General features: G+C 38.6%; 2 protein-coding genes across 3 annotated transcripts; one reads left to right on the forward strand and one right to left on the reverse strand.

Moving 5' to 3' along the window:
• Positions 1 to 5485: 5485 nt before the first annotated feature.
• Positions 5486 to 25232, forward strand: LOC124138800 (WD repeat domain-containing protein 83-like). 2 transcript variants are annotated; one of them, XM_046505672.2, is made up of 7 exons: positions 5486 to 5592; positions 14264 to 14488; positions 16573 to 16685; positions 16865 to 16997; positions 22379 to 22487; positions 23502 to 23616; positions 24305 to 25232. In XM_046505672.2, the coding sequence occupies exons 1-7, from the start codon at positions 5526 to 5528 to the stop codon at positions 24446 to 24448; spliced, it is 906 nt and encodes a 301-aa protein (XP_046361628.1). In that variant the 5' UTR covers positions 5486 to 5525; the 3' UTR covers positions 24449 to 25232. The 2 variants fall into 2 exon arrangements, with proteins under 2 accessions (XP_046361628.1, XP_046361626.1); XM_046505670.2 differs by lacking the exon at positions 5486 to 5592 and adding an exon at positions 12268 to 12417.
• Positions 6960 to 12075, reverse strand: LOC124138801 (protein mago nashi homolog). Its single transcript, XM_046505673.1, has 5 exons — positions 11951 to 12075; positions 10325 to 10383; positions 8828 to 8938; positions 7885 to 7967; positions 6960 to 7149 (listed from the first exon to the last, which is right to left on the reverse strand). Exons 1-5 carry the CDS (start codon positions 12045 to 12047, stop codon positions 7050 to 7052), a joined length of 450 nt encoding a protein of 149 aa, XP_046361629.1. The 5' UTR covers positions 12048 to 12075; the 3' UTR covers positions 6960 to 7049.
• Positions 25233 to 25925: the final 693 nt, after the last annotated feature.

A 25925-nucleotide genomic window follows, 5' to 3' on the forward strand; every position in this document is an offset into this window, starting at 1 on the left:
GTAACGCCGCCATCTTAACAGTGTCACCAAAGTTTTACACACTCTTTTTATACTATTTCAGGGATTTTTGAATAAAATACTCTTTGAAATAAAGTGATAGGTTAACAATGGGAGTAAAAGTGAATAGGATTAACTAATAAAAACAAACAAAGTAGATAAGTAAGTGTTTGATCTCTGAGTTAATTGGTTAATCCTTCTAAATGAGAAGGCATTGAAACTCAATAAAGTATTTTGGTAACTAACCAAAACAAACAAAGAAACATTGGCATGTCTCACATTAACCTTTAAATTATTTTGTGTCTGATGTTGTTTTTTAATCTACTGTTGATACCACATGTATGTAAAGCAACATCTTCCTTTTCTCTCGCTGTTACATTGTGGACCATTCCATTTTTCCCCAGGTAAGAAAGCATTTCACTACTCTCAGTCTGCCTACACTAATTACTAATTTATACTCAGTCTGCCTACAAAAAAAGTGTAGGCAGATTGAGATGTAGGCAGACTGAGGGTTACCTAACCCTACACTTGTGTGTATTTGTCGTCATTCGCTTGATGCTCAGTTAATGAATTTATTACAGGTATAATTAGTGGGAGCACCGCTCAGAATACCTGACAAAGGTTCCAATTGGGCATTTATTGTGTCTGGGGTAATTATTCAATCTAAATCCAGGTTTCAAGTGAGGTGAAATGTGTGTTATGTAATATGCACGTGGCAGCCCAGCAAGAGATGAATGATCAGTTGATTTACTTTATTGTAAATCAACGGATCGTTCCTAGTCATCAAAGGATTAACAGAAAATACATTGATTGATTAATCACTGTTATCTTGCACAGTGGATATGTCAAAAGTGATTGTTTACATGTCTAGGTTTCCTAAAACAAAGGGAATACAATCATTTCATGGCGTGAAGTGCCGATGTAAAAACAACATACTTTGTTCAAAGGGTTAACCGATAATATATTGATTGATTGCTCATTGTTATCTAACTCAATGGATTTTTTTGGAACCGTTGACGTTATGAAAATAGTTGTCACGTGGGCTTTCTCAGCCGACCTTTGAGACATGACACCTATGTGAAACACCTGAAACAATCTAAGTGATCAGTTGAGAAACGAACACCGGTCCTACTAAATAACGCCCGGGGGCGTCCGGAAATTCCGTGAGCGTCCGGGCAATGCCAGGGAACATCCGGGAGAATGATACTAAATAATAAAGTGTATTGTATATAATTAAGTTCTTGTATTAATTATACAAAATAACATATAGCTGGAAAAAAATTACATACACCCCTATTCTTTTTAAATGGTGAATCTGCGAAGCAAATACGATTTTATTTTATTCGAACTGACGAGGTATTCGTACCGTAGGTTTTGAAGGATACAATGTAAAATTGCTTATTGAACAAAAATAATGTTCTTTTATAGTGTCATATTCTGTATACTATTCCATAACTAATACTGAAACACAGACGTTTTCAAAAGTTCATGCGTGGCCCCAGAATGGTTCACTGAGTGTAAAACGTCCGGTACTATAGCGTTCGGGCAACGTCGGGGAGCATCTGGTGGGAGCGTTTCATCAGACGTCCGGAAACGTCCGGGAGGTTTCATCAGACGTCCGGGAGTTTAAAAATACAGTGCAGTCAATAAAACATGTCTTTCTCAGTTTGGTAAGATCGTGAGAATATCAACTGGCGTACGTGTTTGCCATGTGCAGCTGCCAGAAAAAGGAAGTACCAGTAACCGGAAGTTCGTGACTGCTGAACATTGCAAACACGTGAATAATCATGTTTGTAGAACTGCTAACTGAACTATTGCCAAGTAATACCGTTTTTAAATCATACCCATGTGTGTAGAAGTACATAGTGTTTCTGATATTATGGTATTTTTGACAGGTATAGAAACCGCCCCTCAAATAGTTCTCAATGCGTCCAAATGTAAATTCTCGAGTAACAATGATCGTTCGTTTGTACAGTTGTCCCAAATATGACAGCAGTAGTCGAAGTTTGGTAGGATAAAAGATGTGTACATAGTTTCAAGCGTATTTCTTGTTAGTCTGTATTTAAAGCTCCTTAGGCAGTTGATCATTGGACTGATTTTTCTAATAATTTCGTTAATGTGTATTTTCCATGAACAATCAGATTGAAGTGTAATTCCTAAATGTTTATGACTTTGTACTTCTTCAATAACAGTACTCTCCATGTATAAGTTTAGTCTAAAACCAGAATTGACTTTGCGACTGAATGTTATAGTTTTGGTCTTATTGGGATGGAAACCTACTTGCCATTTTTGGGCCCAGTTTGAGATTTTTGCCAAATCAGTGTTGATACAATTTGCTGCAGAGATTTGATCATCAATGATGACATATATAGATGTATCGTCTGCGAACAGGCGTATATTACTCTCGATACCTTCGACAATGTCATTTATATAAACAATAAAAAGCAGTGGTCCAAGGACTGACCTTGGGGGACCCCAGCTTGTACAAATTTTGATTCTGAGGTATAACCATTAATGACTACTTTTTGGACTCTATGTTCTAAGTAGCTTTCAGACCATTTCAAAAGATCACCTTGGATACCGTAAGCATTGAGTTTATGAATAATTCCTTCGTGCCATACTCTATCAAAGGCTTTGCTGACATCACAAAAAACAGCTCTGATTTCTTTACCTTCGTCTAATGCCCTAGCAATAAAATTATATAGGTAAGTGAGTTGATAAGATGTGGAATCGCCAGGCACGAATCCCGACTGTAAATTTATCAACAATTCGTTTTCTCTGAAAAAGTTAAACACATATTAGAGTATACCCTTTTCAAATGTTTTGGCTAAGCAACATGTAAGCGCTACAGGTCTATAGTTTGAGCATTCATGTACATCGCCTTTTTTGTGAATTGGTGTTACCGATGCTTGTTTCCAAACTAACGGGAAGGTTTTGTTTTTGAGCGACAAGTGAAGTTAAATAATTTTATCAGGATCGGAACTAGACGAGTCGCTGTTAATTTAAGTAACTTGTTACCTATACCATCTGGCCCTGTTGCCTTAGTTGTATCTACAGAAGTTGTATCTACAGAAAGAAGAATATCTTGAACTTCTTCTTGATTTAAATTCACAGATAGTAATGGATCGTCGATTGTATAATTATGGTCCAATAGATGCAAGGTCAGAATCGGGGTTTCTTACTCTTGCTTGGTCAGTGAATAATTCATTTAGGACATTTGTAATATCTTCAATATCATCATATAAAACATTATTTGATACTATTGACGGAAACGACGAATTTTCGGTGTGCGTTTTGACATATTTTTTAACTAGTCTCCACCAGATCTTAGTACCATATGAAGTATTTATGATGTTATCTATTTTTAGTTCATGAGCTCTTTTGGCTATTCTGACTGATGATATTACTTTATTCCTGCAAAGCCTAAATTTTACCCAATCTGACGGTCGATTTCTGTTTTTAGCAATTTTGTGAATACGATTACGTTTCCTAATAAGAGAGCGTATCTCGTTATTTATCCATAGAGGATCCTTTGTTCGTATTGTGACAGTTTTAGTTGGAATGTATTTATCAAATATGTCTTTAAGTCTACAGTCTAAGATCTTCAGTGATAATGTTAATATTATCAGACGAGAATAGGCTATCCAGGTCAATCTCATTAATACCTTGATTTATACCATCTGCATCTGCGAAGGGATAGTAATATATTTTTCTCTTAAACGCATAGTTTATGGGTATAGTTTCTTTTATATGAACAAAGATAGGGCAGTGATGGCTACAGATTGGATCAAGTACACCAGAAGACCTCACATTGTTTACACAGGATACGAATATTAAATCGATCAAAGTTTTAGAATTAGAGGTTATTCTTGTAGGATCTGTAATTATTTGTTTTAAACCGTACATAGATTGTAAATGTTCAATGTTCTTAGTGGTTTCGCATAGAATATCTAGATTGAAGTCGCCAGTAACAATAGTAAACATATCAAGATTAACAGCATTGCCTATTCATCCATCAATTAAATTCCAATAATGAACACATTTATCGGCACGATAAAATGTACCAATTAAGTAATTTCGAGTTTTACATTTAACCTGTATCCATATCGCCTCAAGCTCGGCAAGTTCTAAATTTCTCATTATTTTAGCGTTTAGATTATTTTTAACATAAGCCGCAACCCCACCACCACGTTTGGATCTGTCTTTTCTAAATGGAGATTGAAAACCGGGAATCTGTATGTCATTGTTTCGAATATCTTCACTTAACCATGTTTCAGTCAAACATATTACATCGTATGAGCAAAATTCTGCGCTTAAAATATTCAATTTATCCCTGAGACCACGAACATTTAGGTGTATAATATTTAAGTCTTTTAAGTATTTAGGTCCAGGATGAGGGTGAACATCTCCACAGCAGAGGAGTAGAAAAATGAAGAAAATTGATAGTCGCAGATTATACAAACATAGAAATTTAGAAATGTGTACAAAAATCAGAAACTTAAATGAGTATTTAACATGAAGTGTAACTGCAAATGTACCCACTGCTTGTCTATATTGTGATATGTCAACCGACATCGAATGTTAGTATGATAAACAAAGGCACAGTGGGTCGCAAAAGAAATGGACAAACGCACAGACACACACAAGCTACAGATATGGCTCGGTACAAGATACAAAAATAAGCACTATTTTGGTTTTCTTTTCTTGGACAACAAACAAGTACGAAAAATTTATCAAAAACAGAGATGAAAAAGTGAATGAACAACACAAACATAGTTTTCTCGGTTCGAGAAACAAAATATCCGATAAAAACAATCAGGGATAATGCATGTCTTAATATCAATACAACAGAGAATTACAGCTATTGGACATAATGCAAGTGTCATACTCAAGGAGAATGATGGCCAATGTCATACGGTAATTATAGTTGCAGGTTAGCGCTGTATACTGGGGTAGGGCGAGAAACACGATTAGGTTACATAACATAAGTTGGCTGCACGCTTTACGCAAGTGGTTTTAATGCCGTTGGATACCTATTACAATAAAGAAAGAAAACCCAAAAAGTAAGTATTTGTTGAATACAATTTTAAGAGAGTGATGCAATAGATATTTTAAAAATGTTTGATTGAGGGAAATATATGGCGCTGTATCGGAATGAGTGGTCAGCCGGGGTTTTAATAAGTCAGCAATCATATCATATGCAAGCAAAGTGGACCACATCAGTGTTTTGACATTGAATTCTAAAACTTACTGGATTGGGAGGGTAATTTGAACCATAATTATAGAGTATTTACTTTTTGAGTTATTTAATATGTGATTAGCTGCGACTTGATTCAATCACCGCATGGTTTATTTTACTAGGTCATTTGGTTGAGGTACCAGTACATGTACAGTTTAAGAGAAACAGGTGGCCAATAATTTACGATAACTATATTTGTATGCCTTAAGCGCAGCACACTGGGGTAATACGGGAGACTCGATTAAGTTACATAACATAAGCTGCTGCACGCTTTACGCAAGCGACCTCAATGCGACTCTGTCGGCTGTTTTCATACCGTTGGATACCCATTACAATAAAGAAAGGAAACACAAAAAGTAAGTATTTGTTGAATACAATTTTAAGAGAGTTATGCAATAGATTTTTTTAAAAGGAAGTACCAGTAACCAGAAGTTTCTGGCAGCTGCACATGGCAAACACGTACGCCAGTTGATATTCTCACTAGCTTACCAAACTGAGCAAGACATGTTTTATTGACTGCACTGTATTTTTTAACTCCCGGACGTCTGATGAAACGTCCCGGACGTTTCCTGACGTCCTCGGACGTTTAATAGTAGGACCCACGAACACGGGTTATAATATCCCGAAACAATATATATTCTTAAATATATTTGATTGTTACAGAGACACGTGACATCGAATAAGTTTCTTTGTACAGCTGCAGACGTGTGGGATATTGTTCCTTTGTGTTGATATTCACGGATACATTCCTCGAACAAGGAAGCTGCCTAAAATTATACAAATAAATTTGATAGGTTGTAATTATGATATTTCATTTTGTTTTCCTTCATTTGCTGTAGCATTGGACAGATTCATTCCTGTTCCTCTACGTCTTGGTTGGGAAATTCTTCGATGCGCGATAGACGTTGTTTTCACGATTCTTTTCCTTTGTAAGCGTGTATATATTACTGTCAATTTGTAAAATGTGATTCTCTCAGGCAATTTATAAAATGTGTAAATATTTCAGTCATTTTGACTGAAAAATCTGTCCATTTCTTTAACAGATTGACTAAAACTGATTAAGACGACCAAAAGGGCCTATAAACATCACAATAGATTATTATGTAGGATTAGAAGCCAAACAATATAGGAATGTACTTTTCATCGTAACATTTTCAGTCCCTTAGTGATGATATTAAACATAAAAATGTTTGGAATTCGTTGTCATAACAATACAGTTGGACATATTTTCCAGTCAATTTGTAAAACTGAATATTTAGGCGTTTAATAAATTTCCTTAGTGAAAATTTTGCCAATATTAACTGAAAATATAAACACGAAAAAATAAGCAATGCTCAGGTGAAATACTTTGTGTTGCAAGTCAAAATAGTGTTAACAAATCGAACAATTACCAAGCAAGTGACTTATCAAAACTTTGTCACCATTACCGATGCTACCTACAAAGATACCTGCATTTCCTTATTATTTCCAAAACTGTATTTCATTTTGATTATCAATGTGACCTTACGCCCTTATACTATCAATAAAAGTGACAAATGCCCTAAGAATGGCATGGCGCAGCACAGGTCGCGAACAAGTCCAGATTTCTGCATATATCATCCGGGTACTCACAGAGAAAAACAATACCAAAGGCAACAACCAGTCCCGGGGAATTGCTTTAGACCAGTGCCCCTCTAAGATTCAACTGAAGACAAGAAAGAATACAAAAACAAAGCACTTTAACTTTTGTTCAATCTGTTTATTTACATGTAAAATGATGAGACTAAAATGACATAAAACGACAGTAATGTGAATGAAAGGTGTCCGGATGGGCTTAGATGGGCTTAATTTTGAAGTGTAGACCGATGAGAGAGAAGACAAGACACTTCAGATCTTGTACCAAGTAGTAGAAGGTTCTCAATCCCTCGGGATCTCTGGAAGAAGAAACAGGATCATTAACAAAAAATAACAACAGTGAGCAAGGCTATATAAAAAATAACATGATTGATCCACGGACCCTGTAAAAATGCAAAGTGGTAAAAAAAACCTAAATTCTGAGCTTTTTTGTTGCCTTCCGCTGACTTAACACCAACAATGCTAACAAACCAAAAATAAAACATGGCGTATCTGGATTCAAACCCAAGATCAAAGGGTCCTGGCATGGCTAAGGAATGCAACACTGCACAGTAAATAGTATCTCTTACACTAAGGTGCAAAAATCAGCATTAGCTACGGCACTTAACAAGCATGAAAGAGTTACCTCCCCTGCATTAAGATCAGAATGATCTCCAATCGCTTTGAATGAAACACTTGATGTTTACTTATTACCAGAAAAAGAATTCCATAGGTGTTGTTCTTTTGCTGCTTACAACAATGTACAATTATTGAATGATGTCCATATTTAAGATATATTTGCTTGTTGTTTCACACTGCAGTCAGTAATGCATCCCAAAGTCATGTCAGGATTCGCTTATCATGGTCAGAATATTGGCTCTAATAATGGCCTGTCAGGACTACACTAGTGAAGGTGTGTTCAACCAAAGAGGTAGACATCTCATCTATGACTTTTGTCTTTGAACTTCCTTCCACAAAAACAGGTATTGACTGCATATGACCTGTAATTGCATATAGTTTGTTTTTTCAAATCCCTGCCTCAGGAGATGACTCACTTGCTCTGGTTGACATCAACAAGGGAGCCAATCTTTGATGTCGTGAAAGAAATATGTTCATCTCCAATCACAATCTCCAGCTCCTGAAACAAAAACAAACTATTAAGGGATCTGAGTTCAAATGGTGGAAAAGGCATGTTGTACGAGAAACATTTTGGCCGTAATTCTGTATTTAAAGTAAGGGTGTGGCCATCATGAGCATCCATGACGGTCCAGTGTATCATATCTCAACTCTATTGTGCTAACCACCCTGGACCTATTTGCCACCATATCTTCGAACTGATGTCATTATTTTTCATCTCTTTTTCACAGAATTTCTCATCGTGCCCATGAGCATAAATTGATATGTCGGTTGTTTTCAGCCTTGCTTCCTTTGAATTGGGCTCCAAATGAAGCTCTATGGTAGCAAATGGGTCCAGGGTATTTATCATATAAGAATGGACAATGTTGATGACATAGGGCATGTGATGCTTACGTGAGTGAGCCCATAAATTGGGCTTTACACATTGTACCCATGTCGGGAATCAAACCTGGGTCTTCGGCGTGATGAGCGAACGCTTTAACCACTAGGCTACCCGACCGCCCCTGTGATGCTTACGATATGAGAATCTTTTGAATAGACAAATGTTGGGAACCATGTACTCAACTGGCACACATGACATATTTCTTGCATCATAACTGAAATAGACTGTGAATAACATGATACCCAGTTCTTCTGTGAACACTGGACTACATGTAAGCAGTTGTAGTCCTCTAGTCCTTATAAGGATAACATATAGTGAAACCCTCAAAAAGAATTAATAGCTACTAGTCCTTATGATAGTGCAGATACCTTAACTTTTGGGCAGTTTGGCAAGGACTAAAGAACTAGTGCAAATTCCTAGTGAGGTGAAATAGGGTTTAATGTCGTGTGAACACAGTGTTCAACAATACCGGTACTCACTTGTCTGCCCACTCTGTCTGGTGCTGGCCACAAGTTGTCGTCTTCTTGCATAATCTCGGAGTCCTCGATGATTCGTTTCAGCTCCTCCATGACTGACTTGTGGACATAAGCCTGCAACCACATAAAAATGACTTTTGTTTGTATGTTGTTTAACATCACAGTACTATTCCTGCTATATGATGGCAGTGTGTACAAAATTGAGACTGGAGCTGACAATCCAGAGATTGACATGTCCATCGAGCCACACAATTGATTTGGGGATGTAACTGAGTGTGGCCACTAAGTCACTGAGTGTGGCCATTTAGTCACCTCTTACGACAGCATAGGTTGCTGGGGACCTATATCATGTCTATCCTTACCATGCCTACCTGGAATCCCCTCTAGTCAGGCCTCAAAGTTTAAAGTTTTACTAAGTAGCCATATGGCTACAAGTATTTTTTTCCAGCTAGCCAGTGGTAAAATTAAGAAGTCAAGCCAATAGTGCAGGTAGCCAAAAGCATTTTAAATTATCTTTGATCAAATAACTATTATTGCATATTAGTAGAAACTTTACTTGAGTTTTGTTAATATTTGTGACTCGAACAATGATGCAAAAAAAATTATGTTAGTAGATCATATAGGTATATCCTTGCTTATCCAATAAACTATCAACTAAAATAAATAACTAATTACATTAATATTTATATATTTCGGTTCATTGTTGACTTTAGGATGAATTATTTGTGAGTACAATTAGTAGCAGACATGTTTATTTTGGTGTCTAAATATGTGTAGCAATAGAATTTAGTCACCACAAGATATTTTTCAAGGTAGTCATTTGGTTACCCCTGAATTTTAGACAGTAGACAAATTGAAATTTAGGTCGCATTGGCGACCATTTTAGTCACAAATTTGAGGCCTGCTAGTGGAAACTAATGATGAACCATGAATCAAAATCATATGCCTGTTACCATGGCAACCAGTATGAAAAGTAGGTTCAGTACTGGCCATTGACCACTGCTTTAATTTAATCCGTTATCATCTTATTTGCTAAGAACAAGGATGATAAGTCAAGGAAATGGATTCAGATTACAGATTTGACCATTAATTGCTTTTTTTCATTTAGGCTTCTTCTCAAATCATGAACATGATGAAGTGAGTAAGGTTTATGCCACTTTTAGCAATATTCCAGCAATGTCATGGCAGTGGACACCAGAAATGGGCTTCACACATTGTACCCATGTCGGGAATCGAACCCGGGTCTTCAGCGTGACGAGAGAACGCTTTAACCACTAGGCAACCGGACCGCCCCTCTCAAATCATGAAATAAAATGCTGAATCACAATGATATTTTCAATCAACATATATATTTATCATGTACATGATGTACAGATAGAATGACAACATAAAACAAGCAACTGCAAAAAGCATGATCAGAAACACATCTATTCATTGTTAATTTATACAATGCTTAAATAGTTCATTGAGCACTGCTGAAAGAGTTAAATATTTACCTACCTCTTTTCTGATCATTGTGTCATTTTTGTAGTTTGAGTTGTTGGCATATCGTAGTTTACCTGCAACACAACATTTCACACTTTAAGGAGAATTCACTTCAATTAAGAATTGACTTTCACTTTGTGTAAGGTCACTGGACATCAGAGCTTGCAACAACACTCAAACAATGTTTGGCCCTTTATTGAGGCTGAATCAGTGAATGGCTTGTCATACTGAGCATGTTGAGCATTGACTATCACAGAAATGTGGCTGAGGTGCTTGACCACTGTCTTTTCTGTCCACAGAAACCTACTTGGTTCCACATGTTCCAGGTCAGTGTACAGTAATCTTCACTACCTTACAGTTATTACTTTCGGCAAGTCAGTTTTGTTATCATGGTTATAGCAAAACTGTTTACCAATACCATTTCTTTCTTCAGCATGTTCAGGCATATATAAAAAAGGTGCCAAACAATGAAACTTTTGTTCATCAGAATGTACACTGTGCGTCTACTGGTATTTGTACTGTCAGCGTCACTATTATTATTAAGATACATCTTAAATGTTTGGTTATGCTGAAGTGGGTTGGATTGCAATAGCTCATTGTTGGCACCATTGGATAGGGTTCAGATTCATGTACACCAGGTACACCAGGTACACTGACATAGAATTAGAACCAGATAGGTTTCTGTATACATAAAAATACCAGCTGTGGTCACCATACATCTCTGTGCTGCTCCTTATAAATGAGTTTGATCTTTCGCTACACAGAGCTATGAGCTGTTCCATAGTAGATTGAGCTTTCCTAAAAGATTTCTGATTTGGAATATACTGCATTAAGAACCCTGAACCTTATAGCATGTATAGTGTTAATCATGTTCATTGGCTCAGGCTGCTGGCTCTCACATCACAGATCTTGTTGTTGCAAGGTACTTCTAACTATCCTTAGCCCTTGGATGTCCGACCGAGCACCCCTTTATGAGAGTTAGTTAGATTCCCCCTTCTGATAGTTGTGAATTATATAGGTAAGCTATCACTTTTAACATGCTGAACAATTAATTCAATGTAATTTGAGGAAAATCCTTGATTTTTTAAATCACGTTTCGAGGGGGAAATGGCTTTTGCCCATTCGCAATAAAGGTAAACAAATGATTGCTGATCACCTGGTAAATTAAGCACTAATCATTTGTGGAGCCCGTGGTAAAGTGTGGGTCAAGACATTTCCCCACATTAGATTCACTCCTCCAGGCAGCGCCAACTGAAACCTGGTAAAGTGCAGTACTTATTTCTGTAATATTAGTACCCTTTCAGGCCTTCTGACAGAAATGTTCACAGTCAGGCGTCACAGATAGAAATCGTAGTGTTTACTGATATGTTTATCATGTTAATGGGATAAGGTGAAAAATGAAAGTGAAAGCTTCCATCTGTAACGGATGATATTCTAGTTTGTTGTCCGCGTTTAAATGGAGGCGTACAATTCACGATAATCCTAAATCAATATTCAATTGAAAAAAAGGCAAATCGCGGATACACTTTTCGTATGAGTCGCACGTGTGGCTTCACGTATCCCGATATTTTCTTGCAACGAAGGCTGTAAACAACATCTACATTCTTTATAATAAACCAACATAACTTAAATATTGCATACCGTCTGGTCTAAACTCAAATTCAAGGAATTCATGTCCAAATTTTCCTTTGTGTCCAACATAATATCGGAGGTAAAAGTCGGTGCTTCCCGTCGCCATTTTTGAAATAGTATCAAACCGCCCTTTCGTATCCGTATTTTTAAGAGGTTCCAAGAGATTAAATAAAAACAATTCTTTTTATAGAATTATTTATTGATAACGTAAAGGGGATATCTTTTTCATTTTTTTGCGATGTAAAATGTATATCAGATGGAATGTTATATTACGAAAACATATTAATTTCGGACTGCTTTGCTTAAAGTATTCAGGGGCAAGTAACTCCCCATATTACTTTGGAGCCAAACGCCTAGAAAACGTTGTGCATGTCTGAATGACTGCAACTCTGACACTATGTCCGAAGATATACCAGAAAAACTTATAACTTCTGTTGACTGTAAACAAGGCGCAGTGAGAGCCGTTCGTTTTAACGGTACAACACACATCACTCCTTTCTATTAATAAAGTAAAAGGAAACATATTCATGATAGCTTACTCGAAGCACAGGATCATGTAACTAGTAACGTAACCCAAACGAATTCGTACAAGAATGAGAAATGTACCCCAGGTCGTAAGTAATTTCGTAACCTTAAGCAATGAATACACTATATAAAATATTAACTGAGATTTAGATCTAAACAGTATATGATGTAAATGCATATTATCTTATAAACGAATATTTAGAAATACGAAATAGGGTTACAAGGTTTCTTATTGTTTAGGGTTACAAAATTTCTTGGCGTACAAAATTTCTGTTGGTACAAATTTGTTTGGGTTACGAAATAACCGCAACCCATGAAACGAGAGCCACAGGCTAGTACAAGCAAGCACACATACACACACATCACACACAAGCCCTTGGATCCCCTTTCTTATCAAGCACCCTTCACAAGTTTTATCATGTTAAAGCAGGCCTTTCCGATCAAAGACCCCTTCATGATCTTAGGGTTTAGCTGTGAGTTGTGATCACTCTCATCATTATATGATCTACTTCCAGAGCTCCAGATAACTTTTTGAGCAATTGAGTTTTTACTCTGGGGTTTCTATTTTAATTGGGTCATTACATTTTTCATTGGGTAACCAATATTTTTTCACTCATCTCTTCATCACTTTATTGGGTATTTCCCCCAAAGAGTGAAATAATGAAATGAAATAATGTTTTAGATGTACATAACCATGATAATTGTTCTAAATATATAGGCTTGACTCTGAAAGTAAATATAGCTCGTAATTGTGTAGGAGATTGCGTCACCTGAACCCTGAACAAAGCTTGACCACCTGGTCTAAATGAAGGATGTGTGGGTTCTTGAGCCCACATTACCTTGCATTTATGTAACACAAGAAAAGTTATATAGAAGGGGGTTCATATTATGGTATTCACACAGATATTGAGTTTTGACTTTTATGAGGAAAAAATAATCTGAAGTACTGAAATGGGTGTGACAAAGTGCAGCACTTGTAGATCAGGGTAGGTGTTCAGAAGGCTGCAAAACTGATACATGTGGTCAAGGACTGATTGTTCTCTCAGTGAAACATTGTGCACATAGTTTGTAATTATTAAAAAGGAGATTATCTTAAGAGAATTTAACACTGAGCTGATTCACATGATAAATGGCAAATTAGAATCAACCCAAGAAACCTGAATCAATTATTTAGATATTATTTCGGTATTTATCCAAGCTCTAAACGATCTGTTGATTAACGTTTGCATTTGGTATCTGTTTATACCACACTGCCTCACATGACATTTTACCTCACATCAAACTGACACACCATGATATAACTGCAATACTTTTACAAGGCAGTAGCTTGGCGAAATATATGAAAAACAACAAACAAATACACAGTCTGATATATCACTGGGTAGGGTTTGCATGTATGGAACACCTTCAGGAGTCCTCGTTCGAAATCGACCAAAGAGTTTATGCATGAAATTTCAGTTAAAATGTATTTGCCTTGGGGGGGGGGGGGGGGGGGGGGGAAGAGTCTGAGTGTGTTTAATATGCACCTCCTTCTAAACAGCTGTGTTTTCTCTATTAAATTCTCAAGTTAACTTTAGGTTTAGTACGGGGCACTTATAGAGATTAACTACAAACTGGTCTAGAAGCTGGTCTGGGTTCAGAAGCTTCATAAATTTGGCTATGTGTATTTTGGTCATGTTCATGTTTTGGTGCATTAGTAGAATAGCCCCCCCCCCTTGAGGGTCTTTCAAGAACACAAATTCTTTGCCTTGACATCAATAATATCCTTGTAGTGTCTCTATTTGTTTGTGTTGACAGCTGATGGCAATTATTGCCTAACGTGTGGCAGCAACAAGACAGTCAAGTTGTGGAACCCTCACACAGGGGTTGTCTTGAAAACCTACATTGGACACGGCTATGAGGTGTTAGATGCTCAAAGTTCTTCAGACAACAGCCAAATCTGCTCTGGTGGAATGGACAAGACTGTAGTGGTCTTTGATGTTTCCACTGGCCATGCAGTGAGGAAGTACCGAGGTCATGCAGGTACACCTTGTCAGTCTTTAGTTGTTTGATCACAGAGGTACTTCATCGGGAAGGAAAGCAATAATTCCACAAGTAGATGCTCAACCTGATGTTCATATTTCGCCAAATCAATTATTGATACATTCTGTGCTTAATACACCTGTTCTGTGTCTTTGTTCTTAATTCGCTGAGTTTGCCGAAATCTTTCTTCCAAGAAAGGCTGACATTTCACACACTTATGGAGTTTGGAAATCAAAGGAGCCTAGGTTGAGCCTCATGTAATTGAGCAGCCCCACATGTCTCGTAACTTGCAACATCCCTAGTTTGTTTCGCTTTTTCCAAATAAAATCCCCCCTCCCATGCAACTTTGGCAGAAAAATCTGTGATTCACAAATAAGAGCATTATAGTCTTAGGGGGTTAAAACTTCTCAAAGAGTTTACTTGACCCTGTTTACTGATCCATAATTAATATTCACCAGATTTCATGAGTTGTTTGGTCGCTTTTCAACCGGCTGTGAGGTTGTGTAGTCGTACTATCCCTTGAATGATATTAACATTTACATACATGCATACTGAAGCAGGGAGTGAAGAAACATTTCGGTCATATGGTAAGGCAAAAAAAAAGAAAACAATTGTGTTTCAGGTAACCCGACCAATCCTTTGTGACCCAAATGGTTTTATCACAGCTGGAAACATACATAAAAGAAATCCATAGTTCACGTTTGGAAACGAATTGTTTGTTTACACTTATCATCATCACTGCAGCTATTTTGCAGATAAACTATTTTAGACATGGAGTATTTACTCACATGCTACCATTCACATGGATATTGATAGTGTTCCTGGGGTATTCGGTATATATGTACTCTCTTGGATCCTGTCTATCAGCATATGTTAGTGTGCTGTCCCAATTTTGCCACATCTTGCATAACAAGAGCGATACATGTTTAAGTCGCAATTTGCTAGATGTTGCACACCTGTGCATTATTCACTGCAGTAGAGGATGTATACATGATATACATGGTTCAGAATTATGGTCCTCAAATGCTCAAGTCAATGAGAGAACTACCATCTATGATGTTTCTTTGTCCTCAGGAGAATTTTGTAGTCTCTGGCTAGTGGCTACGTGTGGATTTGAGTGACTGTATACCGAGACCTACCTATATAGGTATATATAAATAAAAAGCACGGTAAAGTTCTAAATCTCAGGCACAATATAGTTATGATTAAATAAGTGGAGTAACAGGTCATAACATTTAGGAGAACTATGACGTCACAATACCAAGGTGACAATGGACAAATAACTTACGCCTTTACATTTAACTTAGGCGCGTATTTATGAATGAAATGTTGCTCTTTTTGAAACAGTGTAGGTTCATGATAAAAATTTAGCTTATATAGCGGGAAAACTAAAAGGTTGCCGCTTCCACATGTATCTAAATGTTCACTGAGTGGAATCATGCGGTTGTGTGGCTACTTTATTTGTGAACGGTGAAGATTCATTCTTCTATTTAATTTAAGTTCTGTCTTTCCGATATACTTTTCATTGCATCCACTACAAACAATCAAGTAAATAACATTTCTAGTATCACAAGTCATATTTTTGTTTTACAGTAAATTAAGTGTCCTTTGTAATTTGGACTGAACAGCCTTCAATTATATTGCTGCAAATAAGGCAACGTTTGTCACCGCACTTAGAAACCTGTGGAGTGATGAATATACTGTACTACTCAAAAGAAGTTAAAGAACACCCAATTCTTTCATATTACTATAGTTAATCTCACATGCCAAGACAGATTAAATATAGTAATATGAAAGAATCGGGTGTTCTTTAACTTCTTTTGAGTAGTATATATGATATAGTGGAGTAATGAATATATAATATATATTGCAATATATATATATATATATATATATATATATATATATATATATATATATATATATATATATATAATAAAATGCCTGCCAGTCAAATTTAATAGATTTGGATGAACATCAAATAATTACTTTATTGTGGCAGAATTAATATATTAACACTGAGGAAAGACATTTAACACACTGTCAATTAAAAATATATCATTTGTTATTGATTCTGTTTCCAGGAACAGTCAACTGTGTGAAGTTCAATGAGGAATCAACAGTTGTATTGTCTGGATCTTTGGACAGCACTGTAAAAGCCTGGGATTGTCGTACAAGGAAAAACACACCAATTCAGGTACGTCAGCCCAGACTAGAAACCCTGTTTGTGCATGTGCTTATCACTAACAGCAGCAGGGTTCCTCCTCTGCTGCATCATTTGCATCCTCGACCACATCCAGTCATCTATGCTGCTGCAGTTCCCTACAATAGTAAACTATGTTGGCATGTGAATAGTAGTTGCTTGTCTTGTCCTAGGTGATGGATGAGGCAAAGGACAGTGTGACGTCCATCCAGGTCTCGGACCACGAGATACTCACTGGCTCAGCTGATGGACGTATTAGAAGATACGATCTCAGGAACGGAAAACTCTTCTCTGATTACATTGGGAGTAAGTGTCTTAGTTCAGGGCTCCAGATAATGTTTTGAGCCCTTGAGTATTTACAGGGGTGAGAATCTTCTGCGGATCGGCGAATTGCCGTGAATTTTAGTGACCACAAATTTGTTATAATCTCATGGCTTCCCCCTAAACACCCCCAAATAATGGACCATGCTCCATTGCAAAGAAGTTTCAGCTGAAAAGGAAAATATCCATTCCCCATCCCTGTATTTACACACATATTAGCATTCACTTTGGGTGTGCATATTTTTTTGGGGGTATTCATTACATACTGTTTATTCCATTGGTTTCATCATAACACATAAATTATTGAACTTATCCTATCTCACAGTATGCATTTCTTCTTTCTTCTTCGATCCTATGTTTCCGATCAGAACAGAGTTTCCAGCCTTTAAAAAAAGATTCACCAGAACACATCTCAGCATCACCATGGTCACCACCCAGACAAATTGGTCACACACTGTAATCCTATGCATAGCAACCTTCACGGCCTGATCACGTGATTACCCCTGCCACATCATTCTCTTTCTCGTCGCCACTCAGTGTAATGAGTGTAATATGTAATCCTCTTACAGACGAAACATTCAGCGTATATCTTCACAAGTGTCATCAACGTGAGGTGGATTGCCGTTCAAAGTCCACGGACTCGGTCAAGAAATCGAAGGAGAAGTTGTCTACAAAGAAGTCGAAGAGGTTACAGTTGCAGCGCCTCTGGAATCTTCCCTGTCAGCTTCTTGACAGAAGACGTTGTTACTTTACCTCATCAACAATCTGCATCGTCTTCAATTTTGGTCGATCCTTCTACCACTCTTAGAATGCTTGATACCAGCCTCCTTGCGTCTCCGCTCCTTCCTGTGTTGTTCCAGTTGTTGACGGTCACTCCTCTTCGCCTACAGACGATTGTGCTCCTCCATTGACGGTGTCGAACAAAGATTGTTGCTACTGGTCGTCAGGGGAGTAAAGATGGGTCCCGTGCCTCTCCCAATTATTTAATTTTTAAGGATAGTCAATTGTATGATCGATGCTTGAAGAACCACTCGCCTAGGGAACCACTCATTCTCAGGATCGATGACGGGTACGAATACCTGCTCTCGGCATCAGCACTCAAGAGATAGGCACTCTTAGGATCGACATTCTCATGATAGGGTTCGACTGGTCACTCTTAGGATCGGCGGTATAAAGCTTGACGTTCTCAGGATCAGCACTCGTCAGGATCGTCTGGCTCGGTTGAATGCTCTTCAACTTTTGGTTGCTGCTTGTCCTCCAGTTATGAGGATCACCATCATCGTTCCCACTCCTATGATTATCGGCATCAGTGACAGGAATTTCAAGCTTGGGATTCCTCTTGAGATGGCACCGATGCTATCCATTCCACATGGATGGGAGAGCTACCCCCACACTTAGACTCGTAACCACAATCACGCGTACCCTCATCCTATTACCTCGTCCTATCTTGACCTATGCTCCTGCACTGGATATTACGGCTCTCCTCATCGGGATCCACCTTTCGATTGCATTCAACATGAAGAACCTCGTCATTCCTCGCCTTCTCATAGATGTTCATCACCATCAACCACTCATAAGGATCACCGTTCTCCGAGTTGCTCCCTATCTGCTTCTCTGCTTTCAGTTCGTGTTCTTTCTACCTCATTGGTATCGGCTTTTGTGACACTCCCTCCGATCACGCAGTCGCTCCCTGCCTCATAGGACCATAAAGACCAGGCTCACAATCTGTCACTGAACCGAATCGTTTCTGCGAGTGAGGACCACTGCCCCCCAGTATCGTTGGTCTGGATAGCGCGAACTTCCTGCTCCGACTCCCACATAGTCCTCTCCTCCTGGCACAGCTGTTCCTCCGATTGTGGATCATGCACAGGCTGACAAAGATATGGATCATCAACCCTCCCCTGCATCGTCTTCAAAGAGTTTTGAACCTGCAGACCCTGCGCTGGTCCTTCATTGGAACACGGACTAGCTTCGACTTCAAAGCAGTACATCGTCGAATGATCGGTTGTCGTGCTTCGTTGTTCCCTCTGCCAGCTCTACGAACATCAGGCTCCCTCCCAGGCCTGTTTTGACCAATAATCTTGACAGGGCAGATTTCAGCTCCAGAACTTGATGTCGACACCTCGACCCTTTGCCCGAAGCATTTGTTGACCATCAACTGGAGAGGATCGTGACCTGGCTCATCTCGACTCTACTGGCATCCATCACCTTTTCGGCAATGGAGGCTATTACGACTTTGATTTCTCCTGCTAAATCACATGAGGCCTTTATTTGTGGATTGGTTCTTTTGATTCAGGATAAGATCACGGCTATCTGGCCCTCATCTCACATCACGCAGATTCTGTCACAGCCTTGCGATGCAGGGACGTTCCTCAACATTGCCATTGGGATGATCCTTTCAAAGCCCGTTTGTACCAGCTCCCCTTCTCAGAGTTTCTTTGAGGACTACATGCAGGATATCAGCAGGATACCCATCTTCAGGTGTCAGTCGATCTCCTGCGTCTACCGATGCATGTACCCAGTCTTGCTCTTCATACTACACTTCGTGTATATACAAGATAAATCTTGTAACTTTAGATTCTGTGTTTATTGGGTTTTTTTGTTATTCGGGCTCCCAAATTGAGTACCTAATTGGAGGGTGGTTTCGCTGGTCTGTAGAGACTTAGGTCTTCGACGTGTCTCCACCATTCATCCTGCTCACCTCTGCCTTGAGCATGTGTTGTTGGGTACTGGCTCAAAAATCCTCTTTTTGATATTGTTGTTATTGTACTCTCGTTGTCTTGGCATGTTTCAACCCCTCAGGTGTGAGTGTGAGTGATAGTTTTGACGAAGCGTTAAAAGAGATGCCGAGCAGCCCTACTCAATTGTCCATGGGAGATAGTGTTGTGTTCTGTCTTGTAGAATCGATTGACTGGAGACTCCTTCCAGATCGATTATAAGTCATATGCTGTATCGCTTGTTCTTTACAGATACAAGGTCGTTCATGTAACTATGTCATATGTGAAAACACCTTCTGCATGTTATACCTGATTTCATGCGGTTACATCCGATAAACGTATCATGAAAGTAACACCAGTTACAGTTGTGTGTTTTCCTGCTCACGAGTTATTGTTTTTTGCTACACTAGGCAGTGATTTAGATTCTTCATTTATTTCACTGTTTAGCACCAACTATCTCGTGTAAGTTGCACAGTCATAGTCTCTAAGGGCTCTGCACCCAACCATCCAACCAGCAGATAAATGCATGGTTAGATAGGATAAGCTTAAGAATTTGAAATGTTTACAATAACTTGTATATTTTAATACTTATCCTATCTCACATGTAATATGTCCTCCGACAATCTCTGCATCACAACTCCTCTAGCCTGTAGGTTCTGAGGAAAGAGGATGATGTGACAGGGGTAGTCACATGATCAGGTTGTGGTGGTTGCTATGCAGGGATTACAGTGTGTAACCCATTTGTTTAGATGTTGACCATGGTGATGCTAGGACATATTCAGGTGAATATTTTAGAGGCTGTCAAGCACATTTCTACATAGGATCAAAGAAGAAAGAAGAAATGCATAGTGTGAGATTGGATAAATATATAAATATACAATTTATTATTAAATTTTCAATTCTGCTAAAACCATTCTGTTTACTTCTAACTGCATCTGTCCTTGCGATGGATGCCCTGAGTTGGTCACATCTTGCATAAGGTCACAACAGAGATACATGTCTTAGTTTTAAGAAGGAGCACGTTTTTGCCTAGGCTAACAAAAATAATAGTCTTGGTTCTCAGGCACCGCCCGCCTCATCATAAAGTCTGCCGCACATTTTGTTTTTATTTCCATTTACCAAAAAAATAATTGAAATGCTATTAAATGCTTTATCAAAATGTGATCCAATATAGCACGCAGTTACTTCCCTTTACATGCGCACTGCTTGACTACCCATCTGGTGTTATGGTCATGGCGGCAATAGGAGTTTTTTTATGTAGGGAGGCCCTTTCCCAATTTGATGGTACATAACTGCATATTTGGTTTCATACTAGTTTGAACAAGCAACCAAAAAAACCCACCGCCCACCCGCACTATATTTTCAAAAGTCATTGCCTGAGAACTATTTGTTTTATTTTATTTTTTTCCTTATTCACGGTAGAAGAGTTCATGTGTGTGATCATTCGTATTTGATCAGTTAATGAAGATCTGAAACAGCTACATTGAGTAATTGCACACAGCGCTTTGTGCTATTTATTTTTTCATTTTAAAATGTTTTCATGCATATTTTTCTGCAAGGAAATCATAATTAGTAGGATTGGGGTGATTTATTATTACCGTATTCAACGTAATAAGAACCCATCTTTAATAAGCGCCCACGACGATATTTGCTAAAATATTGGCAAGTGAACAATCCCAATTATCACCCCTTCCGATTAATCAATGTACACAAGACTTATTTATTGGTGTATGATATGCACTTGTGTGTTAAATGCACACTTATTTATGGGCAATTAAATGCTGGAAAATATATCTGTCGTGTATAATACGCACCAACTTTTCTATTGTATTATTTCAGGCTGTCAACATAAACCACGAAATTTACAATCTTTTTTTTCTCAGCAAAATTATACATGTATTCTAATAAGAGCCCCCTATGTCTAATTTTGAGAGTACCCTGGGTGCTTATTATGTCAAATACGGTATACTATTTTACTCAAATGTGCAGCCCATCAGGGGTTCTGCCAGCTAGAGAGAATTGTTCCTAAGGAACTTATGCTGGTTGAAAGAGGCGACTTCATGGATCAGGTGGTCAGACTTGGTGACCTGGTTGATAGCATGTCTTTGTATCCTGACGGTGTCAATATGGCTTGTGACCCGTGAATAATCCGGGGTTGAATAGGTCTTCAGCAACCCATGCTTGCCGTAAAAGGCGACTATGCTTGTCGTAAAAGGCGACTAACGGGATCGGGTGGTCAGGCTCGCTGACTTGGTTGATACATGTCATCGGTCCCAATTGCGTGGATCGATGCTCATGATATTAATCACTGGATTGTCTGGTCTAGACTTGATTATTTACAGACCGCCGTCATATAGCTGGAATATTGCTGAGTACGGCGTTAAACAACAAACCAACCAACAATATGGCTTGTAATATCAATCACTTGATTGTGTGGTCCAGACTTGAATATTTACAGGTTGTCGTCACATAGCTGGGATATTGCTGAGTGCAGAGTTGAATCACCAGCAAAACAAGGGATGTAGCTCATAATATCAGCCACTTGTTTTTCTGGCCCAAAAATGTCCTGATATAACTTGAATATCACAACAATCAACAAACAAACAAAACTAATGAATGTCATATGTTGATGTATTGTGTACACTTCAGCCTCTGTTACGAGTGTGACGTTCACCCGAGACAGTCAATGCACACTGACCAGCACCCTGGACAACAAGCTCCGTCTACTGGACAAGGATACAGGGGAGCTCCTAAATGAGTAGGTGTCCCATGATTTGTCGGGGGTGTTAAGTGTGGTTTTATAAATGGGATAGTTTTCGCCTTCAATAAGTTATAATACCAAAGTGTGTTAATTATTATTCAGGAATTATGTGCAAAACTCTTTCAAAATCTCTTGCTATTAGTGCATTATTGACAACGGTAGTTACCCAGCATTTTAAGTCTTTTCTTTGAGAAAACACCTCGTAGGAGGGAGAAAAGATGGTCATATAACTGTATGAAGCATTCATAAAATGTTCAGTGTATGCCTGGAAAATGTGAACTGAGATAAGAGTCAGTGAGTTAACATTGCAAAGGCAATATCTCGGCCATAAAGCGAATCAGCTGAGTTGGCCTTCTTTGGTAGTTGATTATGAGAACCTCCCCATGACACCTTCCCAAGGCAATGGCACTAACTGACTTAAAAAGCCCAGTTTCCACCCTTGCAGAACTTGGCTGGAATTTTGTGGCTCGATCATAGTGCCACCAGTGGCTAGTCCTTCCTATTGACCAATCAGATTCCACCCCTCACGTCACTTGCATGTGCTGCATACAAAATGGTGACACCCAGTCAAGACAATTTGATCGATATTGATATTGTAATAAAACAGGTCTTACTTTACGAAGTGCAGCAAATCACCTTCATTAAAAACATGAAAACATTGGAAAATGCCTGTTCATGTCCAGTTGATAGTACACATGTTTTACAAATCCTACAGTCGACTGAACTCTGCATGTTGAAGTCCATCTTGTTTATGTTACGCTATTTCGATTGGACTGCACAGATTCGGTAGTCCAGCCAAAATGTAACTCTGGACTTCCAGGTTTAAGTTTTTGCAAAATGTAGTGAATATGAATTACCAGTGTACTTTTTTTTCAAATACATGCAGAATTATGACATGAATCGATAGATGGGTAGGCTTATCACTAGGTAAGCCTAGTGCAGATTTTTGTCAAGGGCATGTTAGACACAAGAAGATGTGATATAATGATGTGTCTGTGTTGCACCTTACAGATATGAAGGCCACAAGAACAAGGAGTACAAGATAGACAGCTGTCTCAACTGGAAGGATACCCACATCGTCAGCGGCTCAGAGGACAGCTTCATCTACGTCTGGGATCTCATTGATGTAAGACGACAACATATGGTCTTTAAACTTCACTCTGTTCTGCTGGCCGAGACTACTAAATTATGCTGAGGACATGTAAAAACCCAATGATGGTGGTCCTCATTGACAAGTAGCATTTGAGGGCTATAACGCAGACATAAGCAGACAGAAGATTAAACATGGTGAATATTTTTGTCTTGTTCAAGCAGGACTAGCTACAAACTGACGACCAGTTTAACTATGTTTACTCTAGTTCTCTGGTAGCAGGTTAAAAATGGGGGTCCCAAGCTGCAAGCTGAGGTTCCAGAGAAATGTTGAAAGTTGAATACAGTGCTGTAAGACTGTGCGTGCACAGAAGCAGTTTGTTACAAATCGATACAACTGAAACAAATCTACATGTGCTAGTGCTAGAGGATTGTGAAGCTTTTACCCATGTATTGTAAATGATTATGTACATAAATTAATTTTGAGTGGTACCAAATTATGGATGCAGGGTAGATTTGGTTGATAGATGTTTACTGTCTGCCCTTTGTTCCACTTGCAAGTTATCCATTAACACGCAAGGCTTATTCAAGGTTCATATTTATTTCAAGAGTAGATTGTTTTTAAAGGTGGTATAGAGGTTGAGACAAAAACAGTATTTGTAACAATCACTTTCTGAAATGACAATGACATTATTTCTGACTTTGAATTCTCCCTTCTCTTACAGGCCAAGTTATTGCATAAGTTGGACCACAGCACAACCCGTGCCGTCCATTCTCTCTCCTTCCACCCCACAGAGGCTTGTCTTATCTCAGCATCTGGGGATAAACTATTTGTATGGAAGAACAGATATGCCGCCTCTCAAAGCTGATCTCACAAACAAATGCAGCTCCTTCAAGTGATGACTTATATGGAAGACCAGTTGTACATTGAAACATGACTGTCAAGAGATGACTTGTGGAAGGCCACTTATGCCTTCTCCCAGAGACTGATACACTGAATGTATGGAATATCAAACATGTATCTTCCTCGGGCTGTTCACAGAGACTGATGCACTATGTATGGAAGACCAAACATGTATCCACCTAGGGATGTTCACAGAGACTGATGCACTATGTATGGAAGACCAAACATGTATCTTCCTAGGGATGTTCACAGAGACTGATGCACTATGTATGGAAGACCAAACATGTATCTTCCTAGGGCTGTTCACAGAGACTGATACACTATGTGTGGAAGATCAAACATGTATCTTCCTAGGGCTGTTCACAGAGACTGATGCACTATGTATGGAAGACCAAACATGTATCCACCTAGGGATGTTCACACTGTATGTATTGAAGACCAAACATGACACTCCATAGGGCAGTTCACAGAGTTGGGTGCATGGGTAGTCCTTTCTAATGTGCCGTTAAACTCTACGCAGAGTTTTGTCTCCTAGGAGTGCCAGAATTATATGATCATGGGTTTGAATCCCAGAATTGCCCTGATTATGTTTCTAGGTTTGCCTGCACCATAACCTTCCTTTTCCTGTGAAGATCTGGATAGAATTGGTCCTCAGCAACCCATGCTTGTCGTAAGAGGTGACTAACAGGATTGGATGGTCAGGCTTGCTGACTTGGTTGATGCATGTCATTGTATCCCAATTGTGTAGAATGATGCGCATGATGTCAATCACTGGATTGTCTGGCCCAGACTCAATTATTTACAAACCACAGTCTTATAGCTGGAATATTGCTGAGTGTAGTGTTAAACAACAAACATTACCATCCTCATGGGTTTCACTGAAGTGGTAAACTGCATGGCTATAGGTTTTCTCCCCACATCAAGCTGACACTGGATGATATGACTGAAATACTGTTCAAAGTAGGGTTAAACCAAACTCACCATCTCACAGTGAATGATACCTTTTAGAGCTGATCACTGAGAAAGGCACATGAGTAGGGGATGAAATGTATGTAAGTCCTACCAACTTTGAAAGTGAATAAATGACTCTATTCTTGTATTTCTTTGTCACTGATTTGTGCTGTGTGTCACAATAGACTTTTTCTTACAAACTGTAAGTAGTATCAAACTGTAATTTTTATATGTTTTGGAGGGGGGATAATGGCAGAAGTCTTACCCACAGCATTGGGCCTGAGCAACTATCCAGGCACTGGTTGCCTTGCCAAGACATCCAGGCAGATCAGGACATTGTTACTACCCGTCTCCTCAAAGAGTAGGCTCTCCCAACAAGCATGGCCTTGAGAAACTGTTGTGTTCAGGAGACCCTGCGTGAGTTGCTTTCAAAAACAGCAGAAATATTAGTTTATCGTATCGTGTATGGTCATTTTATATCCACTTCCAGG

Source organism: Haliotis rufescens, unplaced genomic scaffold (assembly GCF_023055435.1).
Source record: "Haliotis rufescens isolate VD_foot unplaced genomic scaffold, xgHalRufe1.0.p SCAF_2, whole genome shotgun sequence".
In the NCBI taxonomy this organism is placed as follows: domain Eukaryota; kingdom Metazoa; phylum Mollusca; class Gastropoda; order Lepetellida; family Haliotidae; genus Haliotis; species Haliotis rufescens.